The 23,383-nt window shown below is 41.1% G+C and overlaps 1 protein-coding gene and 1 long non-coding RNA gene across 3 annotated transcripts; one reads left to right on the forward strand and one right to left on the reverse strand.

Moving 5' to 3' along the window:
* Window positions 1-149: 149 nt before the first annotated feature.
* On the forward strand, window positions 150-17,081 carry ZNF225 (zinc finger protein 225). 2 transcript variants are annotated; one of them, XM_074023831.1, is made up of 5 exons: window positions 150-311; window positions 2,808-2,890; window positions 5,561-5,687; window positions 5,858-5,950; window positions 12,958-17,081. In XM_074023831.1, exons 2-5 carry the CDS (start codon window positions 2,876-2,878, stop codon window positions 14,841-14,843), a joined length of 2,121 nt encoding a protein of 706 aa, XP_073879932.1. In that variant the 5' UTR covers window positions 150-311; window positions 2,808-2,875; the 3' UTR covers window positions 14,844-17,081. The 2 variants fall into 2 exon arrangements, with proteins under 2 accessions (XP_073879932.1, XP_073879933.1); XM_074023832.1 differs by lacking the exon at window positions 2,808-2,890.
* A 2,295-nt stretch (window positions 17,082-19,376) lies between these two features.
* On the reverse strand, window positions 19,377-23,336 carry LOC141409105 (uncharacterized). The gene is made up of 2 exons (XR_012427665.1): window positions 23,203-23,336; window positions 19,377-19,558 (listed from the first exon to the last, which is right to left on the reverse strand). It is a non-coding gene; the product is annotated as an uncharacterized lncRNA (long non-coding RNA).
* Between the last annotated feature and the right edge of the window lie 47 nt (window positions 23,337-23,383).

The following is a 23,383-nucleotide window of genomic DNA, read 5'->3' on the forward strand; positions in this document are numbered from 1 at the left end:
AGTCCAGACGCTCAGGGGAGTCGCAGTCAATTTGGCTCTGGCAGGCGGATCCCAGGGAATTCTGGGAAGTGTAGTGCAGACGCTCGGGGTCGCCGCGGTCAGTTTGGCTCAGGAATTCTGGGAAGTGGAGTCCAGACGCTCTGTGGAGTAGAGGGCACTTCCGCTCCGGGACTGTAAGGTTGCTGCAGTTTTGTCCCTGGTGGTTTGGGTCAGTTCCGCCGGACCCTTCTGAATTTCCTGGACCTACGCATTGGATCCTCAACCAACTGGTGATCGAATTAGGGGAAAAGAAACCCCGTCGGACAGCAGAGGTTTGGCGGGGCGAGGGCCGCTGTTTTCGTTCTAGTCAGTGGAGTCTTCTTGGGCTTGGGGCTGTCCTCGCGTCCCCGGGGTGTTTGGGACTTTGTCGGGTTGCGTCTCGCCAGGTTTTAGGGTTTCCCGGGCTCTGAGCTCGCCCACTCCGCCTCCCTGCACCCCACGCGCGTGGCCACGTCCTCGCGATAAAACGTTAGGATGTTAATCTCCTTGGGTCCTACCGTTACTGTTCTTTAAGATGGGGACTTTAGGAACATCCTAATAGAATCGTTTTGGGAACTGGAAGAGGTAACACAAATGAGAGCCTTAAAGCAACCCCTGTCACTTGGTGACTGGTGGTCTCTTGTTAATTTCCCACAAAGCCGGTCCCCGGGTGGGGTGAGAGCTCCAGCTGCAGGGGCACCGGCCCTTCTCCCTGATCCCTGCAGGACGCTGGATGATTCTGGACGCCTTCTGACCTTTTTTAGGAAAGCGAGGGTTGCGTCCACTTCCATGAAGGAAGAGGCACATTTAACTTCTATGGCGCACGGCGACCACGGTCAGGGTGTTTCACAGCCTTCTCCTTACCCAGCCCTACCTTTCCAAAAGAGCTGCAGGGAAGGACTTTTTGGCTTCTGACGGCAAAGCTCTACGTGAGTGATCCTTGGCTTTTTTCTTTGACAGAGATGCTCACCCCAACCGAGTGTGTATAGAATGTGTCTTAGGGCATGGGTGTTGCTTTCAGTTGTCAGGTTTTTCTAGTCTTTAATCTCGAAAAATAGCATAGCTTTCATCTTTTTTTCTTGATATTTTATCCTTGTTATTTTTGAAGAGTATAGATGAAGTTATTTGGGTCAAAGATGTTCATTTTGAGTTTTCTGATGTATTTCATGTTTAACTTCAATATATGCATCTTTTTTTGCGGGAATACCACAGATGTGGTAAATCTCTCTCTCTCTTTTTTTCCTTGAGACGGAGTTTCGCTCTTGTCGCCCAGGCTGGAGTGCATGGCACGATCTCAGCTGACTGCAACCTCCACCTCCCGGGTTCAAGCTATTCTCCTGCCTCAGCCTTCGAAGTAGCTGGGATTACAGGTGCCTGCCACCACACCCAGCTAATTTTAGTATTTTTAGTAGAGACGGGATTTCACCATGTTGGCCAGACTGGTCTCAGACTCCTGACCTCAGGTAATTCAACCGCCTCTGCCTCCCAAAGTGCTGGAATTACAGGCATGAGCCACCGTGCCCAGCCTGAAGTGGTAAATTTCTTATTGCAACATAACAGGGGCATATGTCAGTTTGTCACTTCATTGGTGATCTCAACTTTTTTCACTTGGCCAAAGTCATGTTTGTCAGATTTCTGCATTGTAAAGTTATTATTTTGAATTTTTTTTTTTAACCCCAGGAACACAGATTCAAGTTGCTCTCAATATACACTCCCTAATTTTTTAGTTAAATAAAAATTTTTAAGGAGAAATACATTTATTAGTGCACATTCTCCTGTAAAGGTTAGCTTCCCCTCCTCCTTCATTTGCTTATTCATTCGTTCAACTATAAATATTCTATTAGTGTGGATGCAGAATCCAGTCTTATTAAGTTAAATGACATGTGGATTAACAATTACCAATACTTCGTCCAATTTTATTGAGGTGTATTCTATATATCATAGAATCTACCTATTTCATGTGTACACTTTAATGATTTTTTTTTTTTTTTTTTTTTTTGAGACAGTCTCGCTCTGTCACCCAGGCTGGAGTGCAGCGGCGCGATCTTGGCTCACTGCAAGCTCCGCCTCCCGGGTTCACGCCATTCTCCTGCCTCAGCCTCCGAAGTAGCTGGGACTACAGGCACCCGCCACCACACCTGGCTAATTTTTTGTATTTTTAGTAGAGACGGGGTTTCACCGTGTTAGCCAGGATGGTCTTGATCTCCTGACCTCGTGATCTGCCCGCCTTGGCCTCCCAAAGTGCTGGGATTACAGGTGTGAGCCACCACGCTTGACACTTTAATGATTTTTAGGAACTTTGTGGAGTGGAATAAACATCACCATAATTCAGTTTAAATCATTTTCATCCCCCATTAAGACTCCTTATGCCCACTTATAGTTAATCCTCTTTCTCACCTCAAATATGCAGAGATCACCTACCTACTTTCTCATTATATACACTTGCCCACTCTGGAACTTCATAGAAATAGATCATGCAATATGTGGGCCTTCCTATGTGACTGGCTTCTTTTACTTAGCATAATGTTTCCAAAGTTCATGTGTGGTGTAGCATGAACAGTACTTCATTCCTTTTAATTTCCAAATAAGATTCCATTGTAAGAATAGGCCACAATTTGTCTATCCCTGTACTCATAGGAGGGCATTTGTTGGTGTGCAGTTTTGGGTTACTATGAATGATGCTGTTGTGAACATTCATGTGTTCATTTACAATACACATTCGTGTTGGCGGACGGCATCCCTGGCCACACTTTCATGTCTCTTTCTCTGCTTTCCCTGGTACTTTCCAGGCAGGATTCTGCTTTCCCTCGGACTGCATCACTCAGGACTCTGAATATTCCCTGAAATAGGAGGAAAAATGAACACGTTGAAGGTGAATACAGCTTGCCTCTCTTGCTGTTAAAATTTCTTTTTTATTTTTGAGATGGAGTCTTGTTCTGTCACCAAAGATGGAGTGCAGTGGCCTGATTTTGGCTCATTGCAATCTCTGCCTCCCGAGTTCAAGTAATTCTCCTGCTTCAGCCTCCCGAGTAGCTGGGAGTACAGGCACACACCACCACACCTGGCTAATTTTTGTATTTTTCGTAGAGACGGTGTTTCACCATCTTGGCCAGGCTGGTCTCAAACTCCTGACCTCAGGTGATGCACCCATCTCAGCCTCCCAAAGTGCTGGGATTGCAGGTGTGAGCCACCGTGCCTGACCGTATTTCATCTGACTACTCGTATTCTCAGATGTTCTTCTCAGTCTTGGGAAGACTTAGGGAGTACAACAGAGATATAGCATGGGAGAAACAGAATCTAGCTCCTCCTGTGTAAACACCTCCAATAATCCTTGTGTGAAGCTGCAGTTAAGCAGTTATAGCCTGTTGTGTTGTGCCAACCTGAGAGCCAGCATCCACACGTGGCACTGCTCCTTCCAGGCACCATTTCGGGGTGACCTTCTTTCTTCCTGACTTGACACCTACTCAGATGGACCCAGTGCTCCAGGCACTCAAAGACAGTGATAACCATAGTCATGATAGAAAATCTTTACTTTCAGTATGGTAAAGGATACCGCACACAATGTTATCAGAAAATATAACAGCCTAGAGCGAAAATATTCACTACTTGTATATCTAAAAAAGATAAAATCCAACATAAGAATCTTACGTACAGAATAGAAAAAGAAAATCCAAAGGAATATGAATAAAGGGCATTAACAGGTAAGTTTAAAAGAAGAAATTGAGATGGCCAATAAATATTCGAAAAGGCGATGGTATTATTTATAATTAAATAAGTGAAACTGTTAAATTCTTCCTAATATGATTATAAAAATCATGGGAAAATTGATAACCTGCTCTTGATTATGGTAAGACAAATCAGTGTACATGTATCCTCTTGAAAGATCAGAGTTTGGTAAAAAATTGAGACCTGATATTATATGATCACAATTTTAAATATGCCTATTTATTGACATTTTAATTTTCATTTAAAATTATTTTAAATAAACAGGAGCAAAATCTACCCAAAAATTTTTTTACAGTATTGGTATTAATAAGCATATATAAAATTAAAGATTTTTTTTTTTTTTTTTTTTTTTTTGAGACGGAGTCTTGCTCTGTCGCCCAGGCTGGAGTGCAGTGGCCGGATCTCAGCTCACTGCAAGCTCCGCCTCCCGGGTTTACGCCATTCTCCTGCCTCAGCCTCCCGAGTAGCTGGGACTACAGGCGCCCGCCACCTCGCCCGGCTAGTTTTTTGTATTTTTTAGTAGAGACGGAGTTTCACTGTGTTAGCCAGGATGGTCTCGATCTCCTGACCTCGTGATCCACCCGTCTTGTCCTCCCAAAGTGCTGGGATTACAGGCTTGAGCCACCGCGCCCGGCCTAAAGATTATTTAGAGTAGATAAAAATAGATTATCAATTCTTTGGAATACTGTGCAGACATGAAATGAGATAAAATGGATGGCAACAATGACAGTAATAATAAAAAATAATTTTAAAAAGCTAGTGTTTATTAGGTATTTAGTCTGTACTGATCAACTTTCCCAATGCTCCATGTATTTCCTTGTTTAATCACTGAAAAAACTACAATATGAAAATTGTTAGAGAGGGAATAAATAGGTGAACTGGTCCAAGGTCATGTGACCAGGAAGGCACAGAGCCTTGGGATGTGCTCCTAGGCACACTGTCTGCAGATCATAGATCAATGCTGCAATTAATGTATGTAGTTTATGCCTTGAGAGTACAGAGGATGTACTGCATAGCTGTCCCACACAGGATACCACAAGCTTGTTCGTTTGGTGGCAGATATTAAAGAAAAATTATAACATTCAGGGTTCAAGTATGAGAACAATGGGAATTATCAGACAAGACTGGGACTGAATTGCTAAATGTTACTGGGGCAGTTGGCAAGATTCATTGAAACCTATATATGTGCATCCCAGGATGTTGCATTTAGAGTCCTACAGGGTTACTTACAAGGAGACTCAGTAAGTGCACAAAGTAAACCTACAGGAGGTCTTTTCCATCATTGAACTTCTGGTGGAGCTCAAGAAAATCCATCATTGTCAGGATACAGATAGAATGAGTAGAAAATCTATGAGTTGGCTGGGCGCAGTGGCTCATGTCTGTAATCCCAGCACTTTGGGAGGCCAAGGCAGGTAGATCACCTGAGGTCAGGAGTTTGAGACCAGCCTGGCCAATGTGGTGAAACCCCATCTCTACTAAAAATACAAAAATTAGCCAGGTATGGTGGTGGGCACCTGTAATTCCAGCTACTTAGGAGGCTGAAGTGGGAGGATCACTTGAACCCAAGAGGCGGAGGTTGCAGTGAGCCAAGATCACGCCACTGCACTCCATCCTGGGCAACAGAGCAAGACTGTCCCAAAAATAAATAAATAAATAAAATAAATAAATAAAAAATAAAAAAGGAAATCTATGTGTTGACCTATGTTTGTCAAGATCCAAAACAGCTTGTCTTCCCTCCCCTATGTTTGCTCTGTTCCACCCCTCTCTCAGTAGTCATTGGTCATGAGACTGAGGTTGCATATGTTTGATGCTGTAGGAGGCAGTGACTTTCAAGGATGTGGCTGTGGTCTTCAGTGAGGAAGAGCTGAGGCTGCTGGACCTTGCCCAGAGGAAACTGTACCGAGAAGTGATGCTGGAGAACTTCAGGAACCTGCTCTCAGTAGGTGAGGACAGGCGCTCTTTGTAAGGGAACGTCAGGACCAGGAGTGGCTTTGTATCTTGGAGTGTTCAAGTTTGAGTATGCATTGGGAACCTAAGTTTCTAGTAAATTTTACTTATTCGATTTTTTTCTAGGATGTATTAGCATTAAGCACATGACTTTTCATGTTCACAGGGCATCAACCACTCCACAGAGATACTTTCCACTTCCTAAAGGAAGAAAAGTTTTGGATGATGGAGACAGTAACCCAAAGAGAAGGGAATTTAGGTAAGAAGCAAGCAACTGTGTGTCCTTGTGCATGACTCTCCCGTCTGTTTTACTTCTGTCTGTTTCCCAGCTCTGTTGCCCTAGTCTAAATAGCCAAACTTCTTTCCTGAATTATTATAGCCAACTTTCGGCTGGTTGCCCTGCTCCCACTTTTCCCACCCTGACATCTGTTTTCCACATGGCAGCCAATGTGTTCCTTAGGAAATGTAAGTCAGATTTCCATTCCTCGGTTCAAAAGCCTTTCTGGCTGCTTATGTTTACTTAAGTTACAAGTGTTTTAAGTGCCCTTTAGAGACCATGTGATATGCTGTTCATCCCCCACCACCTCTCTGACTACATCTCCTGTCCTCTCCCTTTTGCCTTGTCTTTCCAGCCACACTGTCCTTCATACTGTTTCTCCAACCTGCCAAAGACACTGTATTGCCTGTTGTAGTAACCAATGACCACACATTTACTCGACTAAGCAACAAAAATTTATTATCTTTCTGTTCTTTAGGCCTGAAGTCTGACACATCTCACTGGATAATTATCAAGGTGTCTGTAGGTGTTTGTTTCTTCCTGGATGCTCTTGGGGAGAAGCCTTTATTTTGGTTTACCAGTCTCTAGGCACTCCTTGGCTCTTGTTTCCCTTCCTCCATCTTCAAAGGCAGCTACTTTGCATTTCTGATCCTTCTTCCATAGTCATGCTCACTCTGCCACTCTTCTTATGCCTCTGTCTCCTGCCTTTCAGGTTCCTTATGATTGTGTTGGTTACCCCTGGATGATCCACAATGACCTCACTTTCTAGTTAGCTGATTAGTGACCTTAATTGCATCTGCAATCCCAGTCCCCCTTGCTGTGTAATATAACATGTTTGTAGGTCTTGGGTACTGGATGTGGACATCTTTTATGAATCATTGTTCTGTCTACTACTGAAGCTTCTGCCTCGAGAGCCCTTACTCGCTCTTCTCTCTGATCAGAATACTCTTTCACCTCAAAACTTTCTGGCTTCTTCTTTAAGTATATTCAAGTCTCTGTTCAGTTTTAGAGAGGCCACTTCCAGCTACTGTATTTAAAATACTGTTCTAGGCCAGGCACTGTAGCTCACGCCCATAATCCCACTACTTTCAGAGATCAAGGCAAGTGGATCACTGAGGTCAGGAATTCGAGACCAGCCTGGCCAACATGGTGAAATCCCATCTCTACTAAAAATACAGAATTAGCCAGCTGTGGTAGCGTGTGCCTGTAGTCTCAGCTACTCGGGAGGCTGAGGCAGGAGAATCACTTGAACCCAGGAGGTGGAGGTTGCAGCGAGCCGAGATGGCTCCACCGCACTCTAGCCTTGGTGACAAAGTGAGACTGTGTCTCAAAAAAACAAACAAAACACAGTTCTATTTTTTTCTTCTTGTGCTGTCTTGCACTGTGTTTTATGTATTTCTGTTTACCTGTCACCTTTACCCCCAGGAATGTGATATCTAAGAGGAGGAATTTTAGCTGTTTTGCTCATGGCTATCTATTCACAGGCTAGAAGGTATTGTTCTGGTACATGGCAGGTATCTAATTGTTATCCTGATAAATAAATTAATGGATGAGGGGAACTTCAGTGTCTCCAGGAATCATGGAGATAGATGGTTAATAAGTAATACACAAACTAGAGTGAATGAGAGCTATTGCAGAACATGTTTCTGTCTTTTGATGGCTGCCTATCTAATTAGAACTTTCTTAGGATTACTTGTTGGGATACTATTTTTAGGTACATGCAGTTTACCCACATCCCATGGAAACTTCTAAGGGTTTTTTTATGACCACACTGAGTACTATGCCTTCTCTCTGACTTGTCTTGGAGCTTTTTTTAAATTTTTATTTTTAAAAATTTTTTCTGTAAGTTATTGGAGTATAGGTGGTATTTGGTTACGTAAGTTCTTTAGTGATTTGTGAGAATTTGGTGCACTCATCACCCGAGCAGTAAATACTACACATATTTGTAGTCTTTTCTCTCTTGCCCTCCTCCCATTCTTTCCTGCAAGTCCCCAAAGTCCATTGTCTCTTTTTTTTTTTATTTTTTATTTTTGAGATGGAGTCTCGCTCTGTCGCCCAGGCTAGAGTGCAGTGGCGCGATCTCTGCTCACTACAAGCTCCACCTCCCGGGTTCATGCCATTCTCCTGCCTCAGCCTCCCGAGTAGCTGGGACTACAGGCGCCTGCCACCATGCCCTGCTAATTTTTAAAATATTTTTAGTAGAGACGGGGTTTCACCATGTTAGCCAGGATGGTCTTGATCTCCTGACCTTGTGATCCACCTGCCTCAGCCTCCCAAAGTGCTGGGATTACAGGCCATTGTCTCATTCTTATGCCTTTGCATCCTCATAGGTTAGCTCCCACATATCATTAACATATGATGTTTGGTTTTCCATTCCTGAGTTACTTCACTTAGAATCATAGTTTCCAGTCTCATCCAGGTTGCTGCAAATGCTATTAATTCATTCCTTTTTATGAATGAGTAGCGTTCCATCATATATAATACCACAGTTTCTTTTATTCACTCGTTAATTGATGGGCATTTGTGTTGGTTCCATGATTTTGCAATTTTGAATTGTGCTGCTATAAACATGCGTGTGCAAGTATCTTTTTCGCGTAATGACTTCTTTTCCTCTGGATAGATACCCAGTAGTGGTATTGCTGGATCAAATGGTAGTTCTACTTTTAGTTCTTTAAGGAATTTCCACATTGTTTTCCATAGTGGCTGTACTAGTTTACATTCCCACCAGCTGTGTAGAAGTGTTCCCTATCACCACATCCACACCAGCATCTACTGTTTTTTGATTTTTGATTATGGCCATTCTTGCAGGAGTAAGGTGGTATCACACTGTGGTTTTGATTTGCATTTCCCTGATCATTAGTGATTTTGAGTTTTTTAAAAATATGTTTGTTGGCCATATATCTATATTCTTTTGAGAATTGTCTATTCATGTTCTTAGCCCACTTTTTGATGGGGTTGTTTGGTTTTTTCTTACTGATTTGTTTGAGTTTGTTGTAGACTCTGGATATTAGTTCTTTGTCAGATGTACAGATTGTAAAGATATTCTCCCACTTTGTGGGTTGTCTGTTTATTCTGGTGACTGTTCCTTTTGCTGTGCAAAAGCTCTTTAGTTTAATTAGGTCCCAATTATTTATCTTTGTTTTTATTGCATTTGCTTTTGGGTTCTTGATCATGAAATCCTTGCCTAAGCCAATGTCTAGAAGGATTTTTCCAATGTTATCTTCTATAGTTTTTATAGTTTCAGGTATTAGATTTGAGTCCTTAATCTATCTTGAATTGATTTTTGTATAAGGTGAGAGATGAAGATCCAGTTTCATTCTCCTACATGTGGCTAGCCAATTATCCCAGCACCATTTGTTGAAAAGGGTGTCCTTTCCCCACTTTATGTTTTTGTTTGCTTTGTCGAAGATCAGTTGGCTGTAAGGATTTGGGTTTATTTCTGGGTTCTCTATTCTGTTCCTTTGGTCTAGGTGCCTATTTTTATGCCAGTATCACACTATTTTGGTGACTATGGTCTTATAGTATAGTTTGAAATCAGTTAATGTGATGCCTCCAGATATGTTCTTTTTGCTTTAGTCTTGCTTTGGCTCTGTGAGCTCTTTTTTTGATTCCATATGAATTTTAGAATTGTTTTTTCTAATTCTATGAAGAATGATGGTGATATTTTGATAGGGATTGCATTTAATTTGTAGATTGTTTTTAGCAGTATTGTCATTTTCACAATATTGATTCTACCCATCCATGAGCATGAGATGTGTTTCCATTTGTTTGTGTCATCAGTGATTTCTTTCAGCAGTGTTCTGTTGTTTTCCTTGTAGAGGTCTTTTGACTCCTTGGTTATGTATATTCCTGAGTATTTTATTTTTTTTTGCAGCTATTATAATAGGGGTTGAGTTCTTGCTTTGATTCTCTGCTTGGTTGCTGGCAGTGTATAGAAGAGCTACTGATTTGTGTACATTAATCTTATATTCGGAAACTTTGCTGAATTCTCTTTTCTTTTTTTTTTGAGATGGAGTCTCGCTCTGTTGCCCACGCTAGAGTGTGGTGGCGAGATCTCAGCTCACTACAAGCTCCACCTCCCGGTTTCACGCCATTCTCCTGCCTCAGCCTCCTGAGTAGCTGGGACTACAGGCGCCCGCCACCCTGCCCGGCTAATTTTTTTGTATTTTTTTAGTAGAGACAGGGTTTCACCGTGTTAGCCAGGATGGTCTCGATCTCCTGACCTCGTGATCTGCCCGCCTCGGCCTCCAAAAGTGCTGGGATGACAGGCGTGTGCGCCCGGCCGGCCTTTTGCCATTATATAATGCCTGTCTTTGTCTCTTTTAACTGCTGTTGCTTTAAAGTTTGTTTTGTCTGATACAACAATAGTTACCCCTGCTCATTTTTTGGTGTCCATTTGCATGAAATGCCTTTTCCACCCTTTTACTTTAAGTTTATATGACTCCTTATGTGTTAGGTAAGTCACCTGAAGGTAGCAGATGGTTGGCTGGTGAGCTCATATCCATTCTGTAGTTCTGTATCTTTTAAGTGGAGCATTTAGGCCATTTACATTCAATGTTAGTATTGAGATATGAGGTGCCGTTGCATTCATCTTGCCATTTGTTGCCTGTGTACTTTGGTTTTTAAATTTTTTTGTTTTTGCTTTCTAATATGTTTTTGTTTTATAGGTCCTGTATGATTTATGCTTTAAAGAGGTTCCATTTTGATGTGTTTCCAGGATTTGTTTCAAGATTTAGAGCGCCTTTTAGCAGTTCTTATAGTGGTGGCTTGGTAGTGGCAAATTCTCTCAGCATTTGTCTGAAAAAGACTGTATCTTCCCTTCATATATGATGCTTAGTTTTGGTGGATACAAAATTCTTGGCTGATAATTGTTTTGTTGGAGGAGGCTGAAGATAGGGCCCCAATCCCTTCTAGCTTGTAGGGTTTCTATTGAGGAATCTGCTGTTAATCTGATAGGTTTTCCTTTATAGGTTACCTGGTGCTTCTGTCTCACAGCTCTTAAGATTTTTTCCTTCGTCTTAACTTTGGATAACCTGATGACAATGTGCCTAGGCAATGATCTTTTTGCAATGAAATTCCCAAGCATTGTTTGTGCTTCTTGTATTTGGATGTCTAGGCATCTAGCACGGCTGGGGAAGTTTTCCTCTATTATTTCCCCAAATATGTTTTTAGAATTTTAGAATTCTAAAAGAATTCTCTTCTTCCTCAGGAACACTGATTATTCTTAGGTTTAGTAATTTAACATAATCCCATACTTCTTTGAGGCTTTGTTCATATTTTCTTATTATTTTTTCTTTGTCTTTGTTGAATTGGGTTAATTCAAAGAACTTGTCTTGAAGCTCTGAATTTCTTTCTTCTACTTATTCAATTCTATAGCTGAGACTTTCCAGACCATTTTGCATTTCTATAAGTGTGTCCAGTATTTCCTGAATTTTGTATTGGTTTTTTTTAAGCTATCTATTTCCTTGAATATTTCTCCCTTCACTTATTGTATCCTTTTTGGCTTTGCCTTTCTCTGGTGCCTCCCTGATTAGCTTAATAACTAACCTCCTGAATTCCTTTTCAGGTAAATGAGGGATTTCTTCTTTTTTTGGATCCATTGCTGGTGAACTAGTGTGATTTTTTGGTGGATGTTAAAGTGCCTTGTTTTGTCATATTACCAGAGTTGGTTTTCTCATTTGGGTAGGCTCTGTCAAAGGGAAGGTCTAGGGCTGAAGACTGTTGTTCAGAGTCTTTTGTCCCACAGGGTGTTCCCTTGATGTAGTACTCTCCCCCTTTTCCTATGGATGTGGCTTCCTGTGAGCCAAACTGTAGTGATTGTTGTCTCTATTCTGGGTCTAGCTACTCAGCAAGTCTACCCAGCTCTGGGCTAGTACTGGGGGCTGTCTGCACAGAGTCCTGTGATATGAACTGTCTGTGGGTCTCTCAACCATAGATATCAGTGCCTGTTCCGGTGGAGGTGGCTGGGGTGTGCAATGGACTCTGTGATTCTTAGCTTTGGTGGTTTCATGCTTTATTTTTGTGCTGGTTGGTCTCCTGCCAGGAGATAGCACTTCCCTTCATATATGATGCTTTAATTTTGCAGAGCTCACACCTGCAAATTCATCAGAGAATCCACACTGGAGAGAAACCATTCAAATGTGAGCAGTGTGGGAAAGGCTTTAGTCGTAGATCAGGACTTTATGTTCATCGTAAATTACACACAGGAGTGAAACCTCATATTTGTTTGCCTCCAGGCAAACAGAGACACTCTCCTCAGGCATGACATTTTAGGACCGAGAGATTGCCTGTCAGATGCTGAGGATATCACCCAGGCCTCTTTGTGACTTAGGATAATTTCTGTACTTCATAAAGATATGCAATACAAACTAAAATATACAAAGTTTTGATGATGTTGTGGCTTCTCCTTAAAGTTCACATTTGATTCATACTTCACTGTTTACATAATTTATTAGTTACATAATTTACCATGTAAGGTTTTATTTCTACCAAGTATTTCACATCTGACACTTGGTGTGGTTCTGAATTGGTCTCATGCAAACGAGAGTCCATAGTGTACTTGAAAAACACATTGGCTGGGCACAGTGGCTCAAGCCTGTAATCCTAGCACTTTGGGAGGCCAAGATGGGAGTATCACTTGTGGCCAGGAGTTCAAGACCAGCCTTGGCAATGTAGCAAGACCTCGTCTCTTCAAAAAAAATGTAAAAATTAGCTAGTCATGGTGGTATGTACCTGTAGTCCTAGCTACTCAGGAGGTGGACGTGGGAGGATCACTTGAGCCCAGGAGGTCAAGGCTGCAGTGAGCCATGATCGTGTCCCTGCACTCCAGCCTGGGTGACAGAGGGAGACACTCTCTTAAAAAAAGGAAAACACAATCTGAACATTCCCTGTATTTAATACAATTTCAGGCTATGTCCTAAGTATGAAATCTTGATAACATTGAATAAAGGCTTTACTTGCCCACATCTCTTAATTCTGTGTCATTATAGGAGACAAGATCCAAACTGAGATGGAGACTGTTCCAGAAGTAGGAACACATGAAGGGTTGTTCAGTCATCAAAACTGCGAACAAATTTCAAGTGACTTAACCAGGTTTCAAGACTCCATGGTAAACAGCTTTCAGTTCTCCAAACAAGATGATATGCCCTGCCAGGTTGATGCAGGACTATCTATAATTCACATAAGACAGAAACCTTCTGAGGGTAGGAAGTGTAAAAAATTCTTTAGTGATGTCTCCATCCTTGATCTTCATCAACAATTACAGTCAAGAGATAAGTCTCATACATGTGATGAATGTGGAAAGAGTTTCTGTTATAGCTCAGCTCTTCGTATTCATCAGAGAGTTCACATGGGGGAGAAACTCTATAATTGTGATGTGTGTGGTAAGGAATTTAATCAGAGCTCACATCTGCAAATTCATCAGAGAATCCACACTGGAGAGAAACCATTCAAATGTGAGCAGTGTGGGAAAGGCTTTAGTCGTAGATCAGGACTTTATGTTCATCGTAAATTACACACAGGAGTGAAACCTCATGTTTGTGAAAAATGTGGGAAGGCCTTCATTCATGATTCCCAGCTTCAGGAACATCAAAGAATCCATACTGGGGAGAAGCCATTCACATGTGATACATGTTGTAAGAGCTTCCGTAGTAGAGCAAATCTTAATAGGCATTCCACGGTTCACATGCTAGAGAAACCATTCAGATGTGATATATGTGGTAAGAGCTTTGGTCTGAAATCAGCACTTAATAGTCATCGCATGGTCCACACAGGAGAGAAACGGTACAAATGTGAGGAATGTGGAAAACGCTTCATTTATAGGCAAGATCTTTATAAGCATCAGATAGACCACACAGGGGAGAAGCCATATAATTGTAAAGAATGTGGAAAGAGCTTCAGATGGGCCTCAGGTCTTTCAAGACATGTGCGAGTCCACAGTGGAGAGACACCATTCAAATGCGAAGAATGTGGGAAGGGATTTTACACAAATTCACAACGTTATTCTCACCAGAGAGCCCACAGTGGAGAAAAGCCATATAGATGTGAGGAGTGTGGGAAGGGCTACAAAAGGAGGTTGGATCTTGACTTTCATCAGAGGGTCCACAGAGGAGAGAAACCCTATAATTGTAAAGAATGTGGGAAGAGCTTTGGCTGGGCCTCATGTCTTTTGAATCATCAGAGAATCCACAGTGGAGAAAAACCATTTAAATGTGAAGAATGTGGGAAAAGATTTACTCAGAATTCACAACTTTATACCCATCGTAGAGTCCACAGTGGAGAAAAACCATTCAAATGTGAGGAGTGTGGGAAAAGATTTACTCAGAATTCACAACTTTATTCTCATCGCAGAGTCCACACTGGAGTAAAGCCATATAAATGTGAAGAGTGTGGGAAGGGCTTCAACAGTAAGTTTAATCTTGACATGCACCAGAGGGTCCACACCGGAGAGAGACCTTATAATTGTAAAGAATGTGGGAAGAGCTTTAGCCGGGCATCAAGTATTTTGAATCATAAGAGACTCCATGGTGATGAAAAGCCATTCAAATGTGAAGAATGTGGGAAGAGATTTACTGACAAATCACAGCTTCATTCCCATCAGAGGGTTCACACTGGGGAAAAGCCATACAAATGTGAGAAGTGTGGAAAGGGTTTCAGATGGGCCTCAACTCATCTAACCCATCAGAGACTCCATAGTAGAGAAAAAGTACTTCAATGTGAGGACTGTGGGAAAAGCATTGTACACAGTTCATGTCTTAAAGACCAACAAAGAGACCACAGGGAAGAGAAAACATCTAAATGTGAGGACTGTGGGAAGCGTTACAAGAGGCGCTTGAATCTTGATATGCTTTTGTCATTATTTTTAAATGACACATAATTATTGTACTCGTTTATGGGGCACATGTGATAGTTGGTACAAGTATACGATGTGTAATGATCAAATCAGTATAATTAATGTATCCATCACCTCAAACATTTATCATTTCTTTGTGTTGGGAACCTTTAAAATTAACTCTTCTAGCTATTTGAAAATAATACGTTGTTAATTACAATCACCCTGTAGTGGTGTAAAACACTAGAACTTATTCCTCCTACCTGCCTGTATTTCTATATTCATTAACCAACCTTTGGCTACCGCCCTGCCTCCTCACCTCTAAGAACTACTGTTCTACTCTCTACCTCTATGAAATTAACTTTTTGAGCTTCCACATATATGTGAGAACATGTAGTATTTATTATTCTGTGCCTGGTATATATCACTTAGTATAATGCCCTGTAAGGCTCATTCACTTTGCTGTGAGTGATAGAATTTTGTTGTTTTTCATGGCTACATAGTACTCCGATGTGTATATTTGCCACATTTTCTTTTTTTTTTTTTTTTGAGACGGAGTCTTGCTCTGTCGCCCAGGCTGGAGTGCAGTGGCCGGATCTCAGCTCACTGCAGGCTCCGCCTCCCGGGTTTACGCCATTCTCCTGCCTCAGCCTCCCGAGTAGCTGGGACTACAGGTGCCCGCCACTTCGCCCGGCTAGTTTTTTGTATTTTTTAGTAGAGACGGGGTTTCACCGTGTTAGCCAGGATGGTCTCGATCTCCTGACCTTGTGATCCGCCCGTCTCGGCCTCCCAAAGTGCTGGGATTACAGGCTTCAGCCACCGGCCACATTTTCTTTATTCATTCATCCAGTGGACACTTAGGTTGATTACATATCTTGGCCTATTTCTTGGCTATCGTGAATGGTGCTGCAATAAACATGGGGGGTGGAGATAACACTTTAACATACTGATTTCCTTTTCTTTGGGTATGTATCAAGTATATAATAATATGACATGACTCAAAATTAAGGAATAGGATTGTGGAAATTGGTTTTCAAAACAAAATGTTCTCTAGTTTGAATATAGAGAAAAATTGGTGAGTGTCTTCAGCTGTCCTCGTACATAATGCATGTGAACTTGCTTTAAGCATAAGTGAAGGAGTGGAAAAATCCTGGAGATAGAAATAAAGGGGTATACATATGGACATAAAGAATCAACAAAGATTCTTTTAAGAAAAGGTGTGTATGGGTTGGGAACAATAGCATGACAGCAGTGGGGCCTCTAACAGTCTGGAACCAGTTAGGACACAGAGCAGGATTGTCATTCTATTCATAGACACCGTGGTGATATTTTGGGTACATTAGGTTAAACGGCTTTCTTCAGCAAAATGTCTACTAGAGATAGATTTGATTTTTATTCTTAATGTTCTAGACTGTATCTTTTCAGGATGCTAGGTACTTTATGAACATCCATGCTGTCTCAATTTGCATAGTGGGTTGGAGGTCCCTAAGACAATCTCTCCAGGTTCTGTGATTTGCTAAGAGGACTCAGAATATAGTTGTACTCATGCCTATATTATGGTGACAGGATACAAATAATCAGTAAAGGGAAAAGGTTCTTGGATAATATCTGGAGGGAATCAGATATAAATTTGTAAAGATCCTTTGTGCATGGAGTAACAGGTCGCAATTCCTCCAGTATTGAATTGTGATTGTACTTGTGAAATGTCTATAATGGAAGTTAATTATCAACCCGTACCTAAGGTTCTTATTGGGACTAATCATGTAGGTATCATCCCTCCAAAATCAAGATTCTAGACTCCAAGAAGGGGAGCAAGTGTTCAGAATAACTTGAACCATGCCTACCAGTTATGAAATGGTGGCAACCCTCTCAAACTCCATGTATCCTAACACCAGCTAAAGGCCAGTCTTGTAAGCAGTCCTGTCTAGGATTTGCAGTCTCAGGCCTGTTATATTAACTTTTTGTGCACATAGTATTAGAAAACTATTGGCTGCAGTCTTCTTTTTGTTTTGTGTGTTTTGGTTTTTAACTGTCACCAGATACCAGAATAGCTCATCTCCAAGGTAACTGTAACAGAATACTCAGCAGGTTAAACAGAAAATACTTGCCTATTACAATTATTAAAAGTTTGGTAGGGTCTATATCTGCTCTCTGGTGTGTCCTGCATCATCAACTTGGTTACAACATGGTGTTAACATGTGGGACTTACTGTGTTTCTGGTTAATATTTCTGTTTCTCCCAACCACACTGAATATTAAATACCTAGTTCTATATCTAGTACCCTGAGCTTATGTGGGGCTAATGTTCTTTGCCATTTTTCACCACAGATTTTATTTCCTTTTTCTTTTGTGGACACTGGTGAGTTCCCTAGTATAACTTTGACTTGGGTGTATTTTCACAATTGGTGGGGATTATTACAGATAATCATCCTTCCTCTGTGTTTGAAAAAGGAGGGAGGCTTCAAGTCAGGTTAGCTGAACTTCCTTTGTTGGTCTTGTTATCCATAATATAAAAAATAAATTGATGAGGCTGGGCATGGTGGCTCACGCCTGTAATTCCAGCACTTAGGGAGGCTGAGGCGGAGTTTTAGACCAGCCTAGTCAACACAGTGAAACCTCATCTCTACTAAAAATACAAAAAATTAGCCAGGTGTAGTGGTGTGTGCCTGTAATCCTAGCTACTCAGGAGGCTGAGGCAGGAGAATCACTTGAGCCTAGGAGGCAGAGGTTGCAATGAGCCAAAATCGTGCCACTGCACTCCTGCCTGTGTGATAGAGTGAGTCTCCATCTCAAAAAAAAAAAAAAAAGAATAATAATAATAAATAAGTTTGTGAGAAATCTATTAAATTGTTACATAATCTATATAGGTAGAAGGTTTCTATTTCAAGTGAACCAAAGTGTAACTTAAATCCTCTAATGCAGACTCACAGCCCAAAAATAAATTCCAAGACATGTCCAGTTTACAAATCCACAATTCCTTTGATGGGGTGGGAGGGCAGTTCTGGATAAGGATGGACCCTGCTAGATTGCAAAAATTTACAGCACTAATTTTTTCCCCAGAGATCTCCATAAGGACCTACAGTCATGAACTTCTGTGACTATGTACTCAAAAAGAGAAATAATCACACATTTTGGCAGCGACTGAATTATTGTTTTCAAGTAGGATAAATCCAAAGAGACCCACACTGAGACACATTATAATCAAAAGACAAAGGAACACCTTGAAAGCAGCAGCATGAAAGTGACTTGTCATGTACAAGAGATCCTCAATAATATCAGTGGCTCTGGCCAGGTACAGTGGCTCATGCCTATAATCGCACTTTAGGCGGCTGAAGCAGGCGGATCGCATGACGTCAGGAGTTTGAGACCAGACTAGCCAACACGGTGAAACCCTGTGTCTACTAAAAATACAAAAATAAGCCAGGCATGGTGGTGCACACTTGTAGTGCCAGCTACTCGGGAGGCTGAGGCAGGAGAATCGCTTGAACCTGGGAGGCGGAGATTGCAGTGAGCTGAGATCATGCCCCTGCACTCTAGCCTGGGCGATGGAGACTCTGTCTCAAAAAAGGAAAAAGGAAAAAAAAAAAAAAAAAAAAAAAGATCATCAGTGGATTTCTCTGCAAATCTCCAAGGCCAGATGATGTATTAAAGTGCTGGAAAAAAACCTGGTGTATTGAGGATTCTATATTCAGCAAAACTATACTTCCAAAATGAGCGATCAATTAATAACTTTTCAGGAAAAACATAAGCTGAGAGAATTAATTGCCAGTAGACAAGTTATTCAAGAATTGATAAAGGGGCCAGGTGCAGTCACGCCTGTAATCTCAGCACTTTGGGAGGCTGAGGCAGGCAGATCATTTGAGGCCAGGAGTTTGAGACCAGCATGGCCAACATGGTGAAACCCTGTCTTTACTAAAAATACAAAAATTAGCTGGGCTTGCTAGTGGGCACCTGTAATCGCAGCTACACAGGAGGCTGAGGCAGGAGAATTGCTTGAACCTGGGAAGTGGAAGTTGCAGTGAACCAAGATTGCGCCACTGCACTCCAGCCTGGAAAACTGATAAAGGGAATCAATCCTTCCAAGTTGAAATGAAAGGATTTTAGACAATAACTTGAAATCATATGAAAATATAAAGATCTATACTAAAGGCAATTACATGAAGCAATACAAACAACATTATGATAGTAATTTTAGTTTGTAATCCCAGTTTTTATTTTCTATACAGTGTAAAAGACAAATGCATAAAAATGACTACCAATCTATGTAAATAAGTACACAATACGTAAAGATGTACTATGAGATCAGTAACAGTATGGGAAGGAAGAAGCTGTGAAGGAGTAGGGTTCTTATATGTGATTGAAGTGAAGTTGGTATCAATGTAAAACGTTGTTATAACTTTAGGATGTTGCCTATACTTATGATAGCTATAAAGAAAATACCAATGAAACATGCACAAAGGAAAATAAGAAGTGATTCAAGGCAGGGCACAGTGGCTCATGCCCGTAATACCAGCACCTCCAGAGGCTGAGGCGGGTGGATCATGAGGTCAAGAGATCAAGACCATTCTGGCCAACATGGTGAAATCCCATCTCTACTAAAAATACAAAAAAAATTAGTTGGGCGTGGTGGCATGTGCCTGTAGTCCCAGCTACTCAGGAGGCTGAGGCAGGAGAATTGCTTGAACCCAGGAGGTAGAGGTCTTGTAGTAGGCTGAGAATACGCCACTGCACTCCAGCCTGGGCGACACAGTGAGACTCCATCTCAAAAAAAAAAAAAAAAAAAAAAAAAAAAGAAAAAAGAAGTGATTCAAAATGTATCACTACAAAAAAAGACCTCAACACAAAGGACAATAGTAATGAAGGAAATGAGGGGAAAAAACACAGTAGGACATACAAAACACAAATTTAAAATGGTAATCCTTACCTGTGTATAATTAGTTTAAGTGAAATTAATGAAACTTCCCAATAAAAAGATGTAGTTTGTCAAAATGATTGAAAGACAGTATCTAATTATATGCTCTGCACATTAGAACTAATGACATGCATAGATGAAAGGCAAATGATGGAGAAAGGTATTCCATGTAAAAAAAGTAACAGTGCAGGTAGCTATACTAACAACAGATAAATTAGATTTTAAGTCAAAAACTGTTAAACGAGACATTAATATTGCTAAAAGGTTCATTTCACTAAGATGAAACACTTATATATGCACCAAATGTCAGAGTTCTGAAATATAAAATGTAAATACTGACAGAATTGAAGGGAGAAATATACAGCTCTCCAATAATAGAAAGAGACTCCCTACCTTTCTTTCAAATGCATAGGACACCCAGACAAAAGATAAATAAGGAAACAGATAATTTGAAGAACATTATACATCAATTCAACCTAAGAGACATTTACATAACTCTCCGTCCCTCAACAGAATACACATTTTCTCAACTGCACATGAAACAGTCTTCAAGACAGACCATATATTAGGCCACAAAACAAGTCTTGATAAATGTAAAAGTTTGACACTATAAAAATGTATTTTCCAATTGCAATCTAGATCATAACAAGTAGACATCAATAGCAGTATAAAAAGTGGAAAAAGACTGAGGCGAGAGGACTGCTTGAGTCTAGAAGTTTGAGACCAGCCTGAGCAACATGGTGAGACTCTGTCTCTACCACAAAAAACAAAAAACAAAAAGGCCGGGCCGAGGTGGGCAGATCACTCGAGGTCAGGAGTTCAAGACCAGCCTGACCAACATGGTGAAACCCCATCTCTACAAAAAATACAAAATTAGTTGAGCGTGGTGGTGCATGCCTATAATCCCAGCTACTTGGGAGGCTGAGGCAGGAGAATCGCTTGAACCTGGGACGCAGACATTGCACTGAGCCGAGATTGCATCATTGCACTCCAGCCTGGGCAATAAGAGCGACACTCCGTCTCAAAAAAAAAAAAAAAAAAAAAAAGTATATATTTGCTAGTTTTGTCAGCTGAGAGGGTCAAGAATCAATAACACTAAGGTAGCAGTGATCACACCCAGCACTCAGTTCTTTGTTTCTAACTACATTTTCCACAAATAGGAACCAGAAATCCTAGGAGAAATATCTGATCTCATGGCTAGGGTAGGGAAAATACCCAATGAACTTGAAAAATACCTAATGAACTTGGAACACACAGCACACAGTATCAGAAAGTAAACCAGTGCACAAGGAGCTCATATCATGATGAACAGGAAGAGCTAGAAGGCAATAGGGGACTGCTTGAAGAGGATTTTACTGGCAAAATCTGAGACAACCAGAGAATCAAAATAATAACAGTAGCAGATGTGAACTCATTAATATAATAGAAATTCACAAATCCACACTGGTATAAACAAATAAATAATATAGATGGAAAGCTTTTTCTTAGAGCATAATGCCAAGAAATAAACATAGAATAAGTTGGAGTATCTCAATTTTTCACCAGATAGTAGTAACTTTTTAGGGGAAAAATAATTTTAGAGTGCAGAATTCTGGAGAGAAACACCTTAATCAACTGTTCAAGTTTAGCAGCACCATTAATGGATAAAAACTAGTATCTGGTACATCTTGAGATCATGCACTAAGGAGAGGAATTGATCATAATCCAGAAAAACATAATCTTGAATGTTGGAGTCGCTGAAGATCAAAATGTTAAAAATATAACTCTGGAAAAATAATTTTAAATTATTTAGAAGATATTGATTGATTTACATTTCTTTCTTCCTTTTTTTTTTTTTTTTTTCTGAGACAGTCTTGCTCTGTCACTCAGCTGGAGTGCATTTCGCTTCCTTCCTCCCTCCCTTCCATTTATTATTATTATTTTTTTCTGAGACAGTGTCTCGTTCTGTCACCCAGATTGGAGTACAGAGGCGTGATCTTGGTCTCCCAAGTTCAAGTGATTCTTGTACCTCAGCCTCCTGAGTAGCTGGGATTACACGCATGTACCACCATGCCACGCCCAGCTAATTTTTTGTATTTCTAGTAGAGACAGCGTTTCACTATGTTGGCTAGGCTGAACTCCAGCTCCTGGCCTCAAATAATCCACTGGCCTTGGCCTTCCAAAGTACTGGGTTTACAAGCGTGAGCCACTGCGCCTGGTCAAGATAGAGCATCTCAATGAATTTTGTCATTTGGAAGGGCAGACTAGAGCAACAATACAGCTGTAACTGGCATAGAAATAGCAGTCAGTCAATTTTCAAAGAAGGGGGATGTATGGCATTGTGTGGTTAGCATAGTAACCTTGTTTTTATGTGTAAACAAAATTGTGAAAATGTTTATAAAATGAATCTAGAACGTGAGACTTCGTTTTTTAAAAAACAAAAACATAGATTGGTGTGTATTAGTCCATTCCCGCATTGCTATAAAGAAATACTTGAGTCTGGGTAATTTATAAAGAGGTTTAATTGGCTAATGCAGGGTCCTGCAGGCTGTAGAGGAAGTATGGCAGCATCAGCTCAGCTTCTGGGGAGGCCTCTGGAAACTTACAATTATGCTGCAAGGCAACTAGGGAGCCAGCACTTCACATGGCCACAGTAGGAGGAAAAGAGCGAGCAGTGAGGTGCTACACAATTTTGAACAACCAGATCTCATGAGAACTCTATCAGGAGAACAGCACTAGGGGGATGGTGCTAAACCATTAGAAACCTCCCCAATGATCCAATCACCTCCTACCAGGCCCCAACTCCAACATTGGGGATCACATTTCAAAGTGAGATTTGAGTGGGGACACAGATCTAAACAATATACATAGGCCAATGTATGTTTATGAGGAGAAAAAAATCTGGTTATCTTTTTTTATTTTTTCCCGAGACGGAGTCTTGCTCTGTCGCCCAGACTGGAGTGCAGTGGCACGATCATCTGCTCACTGCAACCTCCGCCTCTCAGGTTCAAGCGATTCTCCTGTCTCAGTCTCCCGAGTAGCTGGGATTACAGGCACACGCCACCATGCCCGGCTAATTTTTGTATTCTTAGTAGAGATGGGTTTTCACCATATTCTCCTGGCTGCTCTCAAACTCTTGACATTGTGATCCGCCCGCCTCGGCCTCCCAAAGTGCTGGGATTACACGCGTGAGTCACCGCACCCAGCCCCTGGTTATCTTGAAGAAGGATTTTAGATGGGTTGTTTTCTGATTTTGCCTTATTCTATTATTAATTTGTATCAACCAACATAAGCCAGATTCCAAATTGCTAACTATAATAACGATATTTTAACCAAAAAATATAAAGGGAGAAAATAAAATATTTTCCCTATGTATAAGATCCTTCTTAATGCTACTGCATTAAATAAATCATAGGCATTGGGTGTCTGACATCAATGCCAAGCGCTTCACCAGTTACACTTGCTTTGAAGCACTGGGCAATTTACGGCCTTCTCTGAAATTTGGTGTTTTTACCTCTTCAGTAGACATAATACCACGAAAAGTGTAATGAAGGAAGATAGCTTTTCCATGAGGACGAGGCTTCCCCACTGGCCCTTTCCTGCCAAACCAGTGGTACCACAGCGTCCAGAGTAGGGCCTGGCGCCTCTGTTCTTCATTGCCTCTCCCAAATCATTGTACTTTGCTCATTCTTTAA

This window comes from Macaca fascicularis, chromosome 19 (assembly GCF_037993035.2).
Source record: "Macaca fascicularis isolate 582-1 chromosome 19, T2T-MFA8v1.1".
Classification (NCBI taxonomy): Eukaryota; Metazoa; Chordata; class Mammalia; order Primates; family Cercopithecidae; genus Macaca; species Macaca fascicularis.